At 37.6% G+C, this 13,841-nt stretch overlaps 1 protein-coding gene across 4 annotated transcripts in view; it reads left to right on the top strand.

Annotated features, from left to right (window-relative positions):
* Positions 1–13,841, top strand: part of LOC135418610 (uncharacterized) — a 182,524-nt gene that overhangs the window by 31,735 nt on the left and 136,948 nt on the right. For all 4 annotated transcript variants that reach the window (XM_064664081.1, XM_064664074.1, XM_064664059.1 and 1 more), the window contains exons 5-6: positions 6,748–6,834; positions 10,055–10,138. In XM_064664081.1, coding sequence (XP_064520151.1) covers positions 6,748–6,834; positions 10,055–10,138 — 171 coding nt within the window. The remainder of the gene's footprint in view (positions 1–6,747; positions 6,835–10,054; positions 10,139–13,841) is intronic.

Here is a 13,841-nt window from a genome sequence, read left to right as displayed (position 1 = left end):
GGGATATAAAATTGAAAGAAATATCAGCAGGTGCATTGAATTCAGTCCTTACAGAGAACTGGAGGCTGAAACTTTTTAACAGGGTCTAATTTCATTCCAAAGAAGTGGTAGGTGCCCACTGGCAAGACAGTAAAACAAGTGAGAAAATAGGCATCTGCTGGAAATTCATGTTTGTGCTGCATGTGAAGGAAATGGGAGCTTGTGACACTGACGATTTGTGTTGGACAAAATGATTTGCATAAAGGATGGGACCAGAAATATGAATAGAAACTGTACCCTTTTTTTCTTAAAGAATGGCAAAGTTTATATCTAATAATTCAAGTTCTATGTATGTGGTTCCATGCTTTCTGATTCCAACAGGGACTTTGAAATGGAAATGCCAAACCCCATATGCAAGGCATGATGGATCACCATGTATGCATAGGAATAAAAGGGTTGTCATTGGAAGTAATTTTGCGTTGAATTACACAATGTGTAATCCAATTGAAATCAGCAGAATGGCACAAGGTGTAATGTAGTGTGCAAAACGTGATCCATTGCATGCAATTTTAACAACAGGGATACCGTGCCACTCATCTAAGTAATGTGCTAAAATTGAATTTGTGAAAGGTAGGGGGAGAAGAATTGTGAAGAATGGATGCATTTTGTAATTGGGAAATACTTTTTCAGAAACAGACTGAATATATATTTTTAAGGCTAATTTATTACACTTGGAAATCATTTGCTTCGTAACAGTGCTGACAGATCTTCAAAATTTTGCAAGTTCCCTCACTGGCATAGAGTAGGACCAGCCAAGCCTGTCAGCCTGGGAGCACTCAGTATCCATTTTCCCCATTGACGTGTGTCACATTATCTAATAGTGTTCCTAAATAAACTCCATCATCAGTAAATCTTTTTCTCACGCCTTCGACCAACAGTGTGTCCCCAGGAAAAGTAGCAGGTTTCACACTGGCATCCCTTGGCAGAGTGCCCTCTGTTGCCTGCAGGAAAAAGAAAAAAGGAAAAAAAAAAAGGAACCCCCCCCCACGAATTTCCATGCTGTACCTTTGCTTAAACAGCAGCAAAAGTGGCAAGTCTTCCAGGAGTGGAGTGGCGGGAAAAAATAGTGGGTGCCATGAGCGCAATTTGGTGTTTTTCAAGAGTCGGGGCAGGCGCGGCACGGTCTGCGCTGCTTAGCTCAGGAACAGCCCCTTTACCAGCGTCCTGTCAAAGCTGACAAGTGAGTTTATTCAAGGTTTGCAAAATAAACATAAGACACAGCTATCTGATTTATTCATTGCCTACAGTCTCTGCTGAGGATAAGGAAAATGACATATGATACCTTTAAAACTTTTTAAAAATTGAAAAGTAGCCTAGCATTGGTAGTGTGTAACAAGCTGTGTTTTCAAGATAAATTCTACTGTCCAGTCACTTGCTTGGTCTTCAGTTTGAGGATGCCATTAGCCATAATTTTTCATTGAATACTGATAGGTATTCATGAAAGCTCTATGTAAAACTCGCTACCACTTTCCCATATATTTCGTAATCTGGAATAAAGGTGCCCTTCTCAAGAATGTTATTTTAGATCTACAATAGAAAATCTTTATCTATACTTATAATATAAACAATAATGTTAAATATAAATCTAAAATAACAAAAGAGTCTTAATTAAGGCATTCAGAAGTTATTTAGTCTGATCTAGGTTATATATAGAGATTTAATTAAAAGTATTTGTAACGAACATGAGCTGAGGTAAATATCATGGTGACAAATATCATGGTTCAGTAAGGACAACTAAAAACCCAAACTAAAAGTATAACTTCTGGTTGGCTCACAATAATCCTTTTTTTTTCCTTGCCAAAATGAGAATGGAGAGCTAACATTGTTTTATAGGTTATGTATCAATTCACTACAAGACTATAGTTTCATTTTTAACATCTTCATAACCTTTAGATCTAAGTAAATCTAGCAACAAAAAATTTTGGAATAAAAAGTCATATTTTTTTTTGTGAAAGTTTCAAACTTTCCTACATTATTTTACACTTTTAAATCATTGTTCAAATGAAGTAAGAACCTATAAACTCACTGGAAACCAAAGCAGTTTTTCACTGTCCATGAACTCTCACTATTTATGCAGTTTTGGTTGATGATTTTTGTTTCTCTTTACTTGTGCATTCTGTGAGATTTTTTAAGGTGAAAGGCTTCTTTTCCCTCTCTTATTCTAGAATTCTTTTGAATGAATTTTTTAAGGTTCTTCAGAGATGTTTTTCAAAGTACAGAATAGAAGCAAAGGCCTGTATCTATAAAGAAGAAACTTGCAGATATCAAACTTTATCAATGTAGGTACTGAATCATGAAAATAGGTGAGTGGGAGTGCTAGTCACATGACCCACCATGAGGGAAGGTAAGTGAAGTAGTTGGAAATGCAGGAGATGGGACCCTTGTATTCCCTTTCTTTTGGTCCCAAGTCTTAGTTCTTGCTGGCCAAATTGAAGTGTGCACCTCTCTTAGGTGGGATCCAAGTCTGACCCCAGGATGCTGCTTTGGCTGTCATAAAGAAACCCAGAAATATGGTAACACAGAACCTTAAGTTTGATCTGCCCAAAGGGCCATATCTGTTAAGTAAAATGAGAAGTATTCCTAGGGAACTAAGTTCATTTCTGTTGAATGAGTGAGTTCCCTAACAGGGTTTCCTGTTGAAATCAATGCTTTAAGAGAGTTTTGGGAAAGGAGAACTACACTTTTCCATTTCCAGCTGCTCTTCCAAGAGCACTTTGGGTCAGAATGCTCTCTCAGACTGGGATTTCATCTTTCGAAAATGCCTCTGTCTTATTCTATCTTATGCAAAAAGCTTTTATGAGTTGCCTTATGTATTGGCTCTGGCTGAGCTTGAGTTCATTTCCTCATAGTAGACCTCACAGTGCTGTGCTTTGCATTGGCAGCTAGAAGGGTGTCGATAACACACCGGTGTTTTGGCTACCGCTGAGCACAGCACCAACACTGTAACATTCCCCCCCCAGTTAAGGGCAAAATCCTGGGAGGGGACACAAGTAGGCCACCTGACCCAAACTGACCAAGGGGATATTCCATACTGTATGACATCAGCTCAGATATAAAAGCTATGGCAAGGAGCAGGAAGGCAGGCATTCATTGTCTCCAATGGCTGCCAGCTGAGGAACCATTACGCGTGCTGAAGTCCTGCTTCTTGGAAGTGGCCAATCATCACTGCTGATGGGAAGTAGAGAACAAACCATGTTATCTTTTGATTTGCTTTTGTGCGTGCAAGCTTTCGTCTAGCTTCTGCTTTAAGAAACTGCCTTATCCCAACTCATGAGTTGTTTTCCATCTTACTCTCTCCCCTGTCCAGCTGGGAAGGGGAGTGATAGAGTGGCTGGGTGGGTACCTAGCATCGAGCCAAGGTCAACTCGTCACACCTTAGTAATGCCCAGTAAGGTTCTATCAAGTCACTGGTAGATGTGTTGACCACACTGCTGTCTGAAAAGGGACTTGTTACATAGCAAGGTAAGTTTGCACAGACCATAATCTGCATACTGCCTTCTAAAGAAAGATGGCTTATGCCAAATTTTTTTTCTTTTATCTTGAAGATCCAGCATCACTCTGAAAACAAGCACCAATATTATTGCTTATTCAAGCTTTTAGTAATCAGTCACCTGGCTATTAATAATTCCTTAATTTTTACACTGGTCAAAAGACACTTAACAGATGAAATAGAGTTTTGTCTATTCTTCCATTAAACTAAAAAACTAGATCAATAGTACAATATGAATAGAATAGTTGCCTTTTATTCAAATGCCATGCTATATCTTTGATGTGTAATTGATACAGACAACCTGATTTCTTTGTGGAGTAGAAGATGATGTAAAAATGCAGCTTAGTCATGCCTTTTTGGTGTGGTATTCTCAGGACATAGACTGCATAATTGACTACAGACATCTTAGTTTAACAGGCATCTTTTAAGTTTCATCCAGTCCTAGTAATATGTATACAGTCCCATGGGCTGCATCCAAGGATTATGCTAATTTTATTAGCAACTCCTCTTGCTTTAATTAAACTGTATAAATTCCCACCTGGTCACTGTTGTACCAACACCCTTCTTTCCATTTTTATTTCAATTTATAGATAATCTGTAGTTTTGTATGTCAATTCTGATTTTCTGAATGATCCATCACATTTTCCACATGAAATAACACAACTTTGAGGGATGAATGAGACTTCAAATTGAATTAATGGGTTTGAGGAAACCTCTGGGTCAAAACAAAGACCTAAGTTTCTAAATTTGGCCAAGTCTTTTTAGGAGCAGGTATTCAAAGTAACTTGCTCTCTGAAAACACCAAGCTATATGCTGCTGTTCAAAATACCTACAAGCAAGCTCTGTACTAACATTTACTGTGTCTATACCACAAAGTAGAGCAATATGAATTCCTTAGTGGACTGTTAATTTACATGTTGTACACTTTCAAATATTTCCGAAAGCAAATGTGAAATGATTAGTAATCCGTTCACATGCTCACAAAATGTTATTAGCAAAATGCCTTGGGCACTATGTTATGTTGACTAAAATTGATAATTTTGTATTTTAAAACTAAAGCAACTCCCACTGCCCCTGACAAATTTTAGGACCTGCCCAGATCCCAGACCTCCTGGTCACACCAGTTTTCAAGGTGTGAGTTGAGCTGAGGGGGAAAAAGACCAAAACCACCACAAATGGCACCCCCCCCCCCAGATGTGACCTAAGGTTTGCAGTGATTTCAGCTCTTCTGAAAGCCTCATTAAAAGTCTTCTGTGGAGTCCTGCAGTTTAAAATAGCTTGCTATCTACAAAATCACTACGAAGATGTGATTTTTGTGTTTTCCACTCATTCTGCTTGTGTAGGTTTTAAGGTGTGTACGTTGCACTGAAGAAATCAAGCCTGGTGGTTCTTTTTACTTCTGCATAACTATCTGTATTCAACTGCATGTGCTTCTGACAGAGCCAAAGCCCTGGACAAAATATCTCATACTCCTCAAACTGTTGAGGTTGTTTTTTCTTTGAAGAAGACCAAAGAGCAAGCTATTTAATGGTATTTGTCAACATATCTCTGTTTTGAATAATGGTTTCCACGCCTTGCAGCCTCAAATATAACATGACACTTCCTCCTAAATGCCAATTATTCTGTCCAGAGGAGTTGTCCAAAAGTCTAGTCCTCAAAGTTTCACACCAGACTCACATGGGATATTAAAATTCAATAAAAGCCGTTGTGATGGTAAGATTGTGCAAAAAAACTACGCAAGAGCTGAGTATTGTTTCTATGGGTGCAACACACTTTCCAGCAATTTACATCTATGAAGTAATTGAATAAAGAAATACATCATCATTATCTTTTTTAGCACATAGGTGAAATATGTGCCCAGCATATGAAGGGGTGTTCATATAACATCACGATGCTTTGTGCTAGAGAAAAACAATTACAGTGAATAAGGTAGAATAGCTCTGTTATTGCAGTACATAAGACTTTGATTACATACTGCCAAGATTCATACCAGCCTAGTAGTTGTTGACAGATAAAGTAACAAAAATGAAACTCATTTATTTTTTCTTTATTGAGACCTCAAGGTAAAGCAAATTTTCAGTTCTTGTACTTACTACATTGAAGGAACAGAGACTGACAGTCAAAATGTGCCAGTGCAGAAATATAAATTAAACCTAGTTTCATATCAAAGTTTCATTTAGTCTCTGAAAAGGAGCTGCTGCTTGGATTATTTTTGATCCTAAAACAAATACACTGTAGACAACCATAGGGTATCTAGGATGAATTAACCCCCTCATACATTTAGCTTTTATGTATTTGTCAGGATATAGATCAATGTCGATTCAAGTCATTTAAAAATTTGTTATGGACATAATTATTTTACATTTTTTTTCTGTTTAATTATCATTTACTGTGTTTGCAAATGCAGTAAACATGTGGATGGTTTTAATAGTGTAGCATTTTTGCTGAAGAAAGAACATACTTTGAGGAAAAAGTCCTTCCTCCCTCCTTGTATAAGGAAAATTCTGGCTTTTATCATGAGTTCCTCTAGGCAGCTAGATGCTGCATTATTTCTTGATAATTCTAACAAATTACTTTTTTTGTAAACTTGTTTATTTTCTAAAGAGCAGATAAAATTAGCTGTTAAAATAGAAAGTGCTAACATGATTTGATTTGCCCCATCAAAATCTTGGATTAGTTACCTAGTCCAACTGAGCATAATTGCAGTTCAGATTAATGAGGCAGTATCCTAGTATCTCCTCTGTAATTAAACACTTCTCTTGTTGAATACAGTATTAAAGATGCACCAGACGTTGAAACCTCAGTGGTGAAATTTAAAACTGTTGAAACTGGAGGGGTCAGCTGTGAAACACAAATTCCTCTGCAGTATGGATAATTCACTTGTACAATGTGTTTCAAGAATAATTTGGCTTATGTTGGGGGTGCTGGATTTTTTAAAAAATTTTTCTTATCTTTCCATCATCTAAATTTGAGAATTTTTTCTCATTAGTTCCTGAGCAAAAGTAACATAAAGTGCACTTGTTTCCAGAATTACCTTTTCTGACCTTTCACAAGAAGATAATTGCAGTACCAGTAGGCTTAGAGGACTTGTTAAAAAAATTAAGCTTGTAAAGTAGCAAAAAAATGCCCCTTTGCTTGCTGGTATCGATTTCAAAATTAACATTTTAGTTCATGTGCTTCTAATAATCGCTGACCCTTACTTCATGTGCTTTCCACAGGAAATGAATACAGCAGAAATTACTTTGACCCGCTGATGGATGAGGAAATAAACCCAAGGCGGTGTGGGATGGAGGTCAGTGAAGAAGGTGAGACAGAATTAAGTATGTAATTTTGGTGTCAGAATATTCTTTTCCATTCATGAAAATGAGGTGACAGAGATCACATATGCAGTTCTATTTAAATATTGAGGTTTACAAATTAAATTCTAAGCCTTAACTGCTCTGAACAGGATAGGCAGTATACATAGTCTTTGATCAAGGACAGTGAGTTAATGGGCGGGTAAAAATGAGGCTGCGCTGTATTCGCTCTGCTACTGTAGCAAAAAGAAGCGTGTTCCAAGAGTATTGTCTACATCATGTTCTCTTTAATTAATGAAGTTAGTCCAGAACTGAGTGCTAAGCTGCAGCTTTTTCGCAACCCTGCTCCCAAAGTCCTCCTTGGAGAGCAATTTTATTACTGAATTGAATGTGTGTTTGCCTAATAGAAGGAAACCCCAGACTGCACCAAAGTGCATGAGGAGGCTTTTTTGTTATTTTTTTTCCCCCTAGTTTATCCGAGATGTTTAGCTTTGCTGTCTGGGGACGGCAGGGACAGGTGGGAGGGTGTGACTCTGCAGAGATGGAAGAACAGAAGTTATGCATAGGTGTGAGAGAGATTAACCAGGAGGTATTGTCTAGTAGAGGAAATTCTCCTCTGCTGTCATGGCTTTTAGATAAAAAAGGGTGGGAACGGGCCTGCCTGAATTTGCATGGACTTAAGTAAGAACATCATCATGGTAATGAAGTGCTTAGCTATGCACTGAGTGCTTTGGCCCAGCTCCTGTTGTTAAGCCCTAACAACCTGATAGCATGCAAGATCCAGTTCTCCTGTGTTACGTGTCTATCCCTTTGTTTTTTTAAAGTGTGCACTTATTTGTACTGCAGAGACTCTCTAGTTGTGCAGATGTAGTCAGATTATAAAAAGTTATTTACTACAAAGGGTCTCAAAGTAGTTCAGTTCTGAAATTCATGAGAAACTTTGAGGGCATATGAAGGTTTTAAACTTTTGAGACAAAAACTTGTGTAACTTAAAAAAAACCCAGCCTGTAATGCATATCAGTAACTTGAATTTCTGTGTTCTGGTGAAAAAAAATCAGGGGTTATCAAGATTGGTTTACATCTCATCCCAGTAATTTCCACATTCATTGTGTAGGACAGCAGTGTAATACCTTGGAAGTCAACTTCTAACTCAGAGTTTTTAAATGAAAGATTTTTTTCCTGTTGGTCCTGCATTGGTTTATCCTGCAAGTAGGCTTTGTGAGTCAAGATCTGCTTCATAACCAGAAAATGAAAAGCAGATTAAATTTCTGTATCTGTACATGTGTGCCTAGTGGTAACACAAGGGATATATGGGAAGGACAGTTCTCACTGGGAGAAAATGTTCTCTTGACTGTGTTGAAGAGGCTGAGTGATACACTTAACCTTAAATGCAGATTTTGTATTTTGTGGTAAGGGTTCTATCTATTTACTTATTTTAAAATTGGGGACAGAAGAAGGCTCTTAGAAAGTCCATTGGGTTCTTGGTTTTGGAGTGGGGGGGCAGTTTTAGGCAATTGCATATCATGCTAAACCTGAGTTCCATGTGTAAACAGCTGTCCTTTGGTGTTCCTCCTTTTTTGTCCTGGCAAAAATGTCACTCATATGTAACACTTGCTTATTAAAAGTCTATTAGCAACAGTATTGGCTTCAAGTACTTGGTTGTGTTGACCTCTGTAGAGCAGTTATAATGGCATATTTACCAACACTTCTGCCAAGAGCAAGTCTTCTACTTTGGAGATATTCAAAAGCTGCCTGGACAGGGTCCTGGACAATTTGACTCTAGGTGGCTCTGTTTGAGCAGGGGCAACTGGGCTAGATGGACTCCAAAGTACCTTCCCACCTTAATGAGTCTGATTTTGTGATACTCAAAAACCAGGCTCACTGGCTTTCTTTTCCTTGCAGAAGTGTTAAATAAGCTGAACTACATTTGTGCATAGTGGATGGAGATAAAGGATGGTCAGAACTGCATGGTCCTGCATAATCATCCCCTAACTGGAAACCTTATTGATTTATCTCTTCTTTCCAGCTAGCAGCTTGCCACAAGCAAAAGCCAAAACCAGAAAAAGATGAAGAAATCAGGGCAAATTTTAAAGTTACACTCTTCTTAGGGCTTAAGAAAGTCAGGCCCAATGCCCAAAGAGAATAGCTGGTGAAAAGCAAATCTTCAGCCACTAATTCTTCTTTAATGGGTTATTTTGTGAAAATAAAGATGTTGACAATTATTTTTTCTACCTTTGATAAATTATATTTGTTCTGGACATTTTTCTGAGTTGATAATGCTCTGAGAACAAACAACTTCTCACTATGGATTTGCTTGACCCCTTCACCAGGGGGACATTTCAGTGTTAAATGTAAAAGATTCTGTACTTTCAAAAGAGGTTTGCAGAAGCGACCACCTTCCTTGAATGCTCAGTGTAACAGAAAACTTGGCTCTGAAATTTTGTGGTAAAGAAAATTTATTCTTTGAGATTCTTTCGAGCACTTAAAAAAAGCCACTCAAGGTTGCTTGTAGCTGTACTTCAATCCACCTGTCTTGTATGCATTTCTTTGGCCTTCTATCTGCCTGTCTTCACTGGCAGCTTAGAGAAGTCACAGTCTGGGAGATCTGGAGAGAAGACAGTCCCACTTGCTCATTTCACCCTTGAATATAGACCTTTAAGGTGTTTTTTTTTTTTAGGTCTCATGGAAAAAGGTAAGTGTGCATGTCCTTTGCTGCTTTTTAAAATCTGCACATATTACTGACAATTCGAATGACTGACCAGCCACAGAATCAAAATTCATAGTGTGCTATAATTACTGATACTAATATTATACATGTTAGTATTATGGAGAGCAAGGTAAAATTTCTGATGAAGATCCAAAATCACATTAGAATAGAAATTGGGTATTTTGATTTTCATAGAGAGTCAAACAGAATTTCTCTGACAATTTGAATATAAACAATCATTTCAGCTACTCTATTAGCAGAATTAATAAACCAGTTTCAGTCCAGATCAAGGTATAATCAGGCTCACCATTTAAAAATATATGATATTATATTTTTATTTTAAATTGTCTTTCACAGAAGAGGTTACTGTAATTTTATTCTGAGCTCCAAAAGGAGCACTGTCTAAACTATCTTTAAGTGTCAAATGGCTTCCTATGTTTATATTCTACTTTTAGTTTAAAATAATGTTTCCTGAAATACGACAGGAAGAAACAATATCTGTTTCACTGCTGTTTTTTTAAGATCCTGAAAAATCTGATGAACAAATCCTGTACTCTAAACTGATGAAGCTTCTAGATGAAGAAAACAAGATGCTGGACTTCCAAGGTAAATAACAAAATCAATTGCATAAAGGAAAATAAAACTCTTCTGAGTCTGCATGTGGGGAGGAGAGTGGGTAATCCATCCCCTTGAACTCAGAAGTCAAAGGGATGCTGATTTTAATGCAAGCCTGTAAGGTCTCTTTCTCCAAATGTTTTTGTTTTGAGTCATGTTTATGTGGTTTAAAGTGTAACTTAAGTGGCGTGCTTTCTCTAGATTACTTCACTGCATGTTGAATTACACACTTAGGAAAGAAAACTGGAAATACCATTGCTTATGCAGTCAAATCTAGAAATCCAAATCCTTTCTTAAGCTGGTAAATGGGTGGACCATTTGCCAGATACACAGGTGACATCACGCTGTTGAAGGTTATCTATATAAGGATTTACAGTATCATATGAGTAAGAAAATATTTCCTGTGACTTTGTTAGAAAATACATATTGATGTTCCATCTACAGTAAAAGCAATAAAGTATAGGAGATTTCTTCACCTCAAGCCAACAGCCTTACTTTGGCTTCACTTATTTTTGCAGGCATTAATAAAAACCCAGTTGATTCATGAGACTATTACCTTTACACTCTTTACGCGAGGTCCATGTCTACTGCTCTCCTCTGGTTCATCCCAGGAGAAGTGACAGTTGTACAAGACCCAGCTCTGACCTGCCCTTGTATTTTTATGTATCCCCTCTCTCCTTTTTCAGCAGAGGTCTTTTGTGCAAAAGTATTTTCTGTTCTTTGTATCTGTATGAAGTTTCCTGTTGTATTTCAACAATACAATACAGGGCCTACTCTGCCAAAGAGACCAAGTAAGTGGTTGCCCACAGCACTGGAGCTCCAGGAGCTGCAACATGTTTTATGACTATTTAGTTTATAGGCATCTTTGCTCTAGAAGATGTAAATGTTTTCATTCACCTAGGGTTGAAAAATCTCTTGAACTGGCACTGGTCATATCAGTAACATCTTTGAAACCCATTTTACCTCAGCATAAATGCAAGGAAAAAAAGTGCGACCATCACAACTAAATTCACACAGATACTTTAAGCAAAAACCTTTAACAAATTATCAGCAAGCTCCCTATTGTTATATGTTAATATAGAGATCCACATTACTGAAAAAGATAATAGCAATGCTGCAGGTTGATTGTTGCTTTTATCATGCAACAACATAGATGAAAATAAAACCATGCTTGGCGGTGAAGCCAACATTATTTCTCTATGAAAGATTGACATGGGGTGTCTATCTGTGGTACTTATCTAGTCCCTGTTTACAAGTGTTTATAGCATTTCATATTCATCAGTAGTTTTATCATCAAAATAATGCCGTATGATGAAGGACAATGTCTGATGTCATTTTATAGGCTGCCTCAGGGTGGGGTCTAGTACCCTCTACATTAGCTTTCTGAAAGTTTAGCCCCACTGGGGCTCCCCCAAAGTAGTGAGAGAGAAAGGGAGAAATACCTCTGGGCAGTGAGTCAGCTCACCTCACACCTTCATTGTTTAGAAGAATTACACCTTGGAAGCTGCTTTTCTCTTTCCTTTGGCTCTAGAAGGATCTTGGACAACTAACTTAGACTTGACCATTGCTTTTTGAGTGGCTAAAGTGAAGGGGCAAGCAAATGCATTAGCATGCATGTCTCACACTCCATATGCACATCAGAGTCCCCTGGGAGTTGGAGCAAGTTGGGGAGACACTGCGGACCACTGTGTTATGTGTCTCAAGCAGTGCCTCAGTGCTTTTAAGAGTGCCATAATGGCTATCAGAGCTAGTCCTGGGTGTGAAGTTGCACACTGTTCTAGCTGAATTTTTAATTTGCTTTGCTTGGGTGAATAAAATCCAGAAAAGAGAAAGATTTTCCTGAGGAAGTGAGATTTCTGCAGTTTCCATCTCTGTGTGCATGTATCAGGGTGTATTTATTTCTGCCTGGTTTTCCTCCCCGATTTTTGAACTTGTTCATTTCCAAACCTTTTTTTTAACAGAGAGCAAGACTCACAGGTATGACTTCCCTACCAGTTTTGTGGAAGCAGGCAGTTGAGCAGAGAAGACAAGCATTATTAATGTCTCCACTGAGGGAAAAGCTAATATGGGAGTTGACCCTTATTAGACATCAGAAAATCAGTATAAAACTAGGATTCATTTGGTTCCACTCTTACAGAACTGCTTCGTTTCTTTGTTTGACCACTGAGCTGAAAAATCACATAATCATACAGTCCTAATTAATAGATGATCCCCAAAGGAAAGGAAAGAACATGGCTCAAAATTTATATAATTTTATATTTAAAGCATTTTGTTGCTGAATAACCTGTTGGTTATTCTTGTGGTATGTGTTCGTTCATACTATAAGCAATTCAAAAGACAATATATGTGGTTTGATTTTAAAAATGTACACTGTATATTTTTTACCTAGTGATAAAATCTCTCAAACAATGTAAGATTGTGATCCATGCACATATTAAATGATGCTAGGTGAATACCATAAAAAAATAATTACTATTATATTGTTCTTTGGCAAGAACCGCAAAATTGAAGTGCCAGGTTTTGCAGCATTTTAGTTGTCTGAAACCAATGCATGAACCTTTGGCAATGGACTTCTTTAGATACAATTTATACACAATTTTTTAGAAGCAGATAGCCAAAATTCTTTTTCCGTGTGGAGTGCATAGCAGTTTTATGCATTCAAACCTATGCTGATGTGTAGTCTGCTGCTGACCTACCCTTTAAATTATCATCTCAGTATATAAAGTGCTGCTATCTGATGGACAAAGGCAGGAGTAAATGAAGTCACAAAGCAGCCGAGTTAATACCGGAGAGATTGTTTTAGTTACAGCACAGCATCTGCAGATACAGCCTGTGCTGAGGAGGAGAAGTGATTTAAACTACAAGGAAAGTATGACTTGTGGTGCTAAGTACAGCCGAGGCAATGAAAAGTTTTGATGCCCATGCTAACAACTTGAAGCAATAAGTTTTTAATTAGTTTATCAATCTATTAATGAATTTCCTCATAAATTTCCAGCCATTTTATTCTGTGTACATAAAGTAGTAGATGGGGCTACTTTTGTACAAGGAGGGCTTGATTGTTTTGTTTTAGTCAAGTATTGCTCTGGGGCATCACTTGAGCCTCCAAACTGTGGATCAGTTCAAACAAGGACCAACTTAATAATGACCAAGTTCAAGAGGTTTCTTTGCAAAGCTACTGTGAAAGGAGTAACTGGCTGAACTAACCCTATTCTCTCACTGTTTCTGACTCAGGCAAATGAACAATTTTTCCAACTATGCTTAAATGAACATATGTATCAAATATTTTTCAAATCTAAAATGTAATTTATCTCTGTATTTTTAGCAGTTGCTTCCCTTGAAAAGGCCTTTTAAAATGTTCTTTCTCTTCTTTTGCTCTTTTTCCACAAAACTTGTGCTAATGAGCCCAGTGTCTCCTATCAAAACTGAGTTCGTTTAATATGACTCCTCACAAAATAAGAAACACAAAAAAACCAAAAAAATGATATTTTGATTAATTGTTTCGTGGTTGTCTTTCTGAACCAAGTGGTTTTATTTTGTTTTGATATATAAGGACTATCTCTCTACACCCAGAGAATCCTGAGATAGGATTCTACTGACTTCCCAGGACGTAAACTTGCACCGCTCCTGTGAAAGCAGTAAAGCAGCTGATTTATACCAGCTGAGAGTATGGCCTGTTGTGCACAACACAGCATTG

The sequence above is a fragment of the Pseudopipra pipra genome, chromosome 1 (assembly GCF_036250125.1).
Source record: "Pseudopipra pipra isolate bDixPip1 chromosome 1, bDixPip1.hap1, whole genome shotgun sequence".
NCBI lineage: Eukaryota > Metazoa > Chordata > Aves > Passeriformes > Pipridae > Pseudopipra > Pseudopipra pipra.
This window is presented reverse-complemented; position numbering and strand designations above follow the sequence as displayed.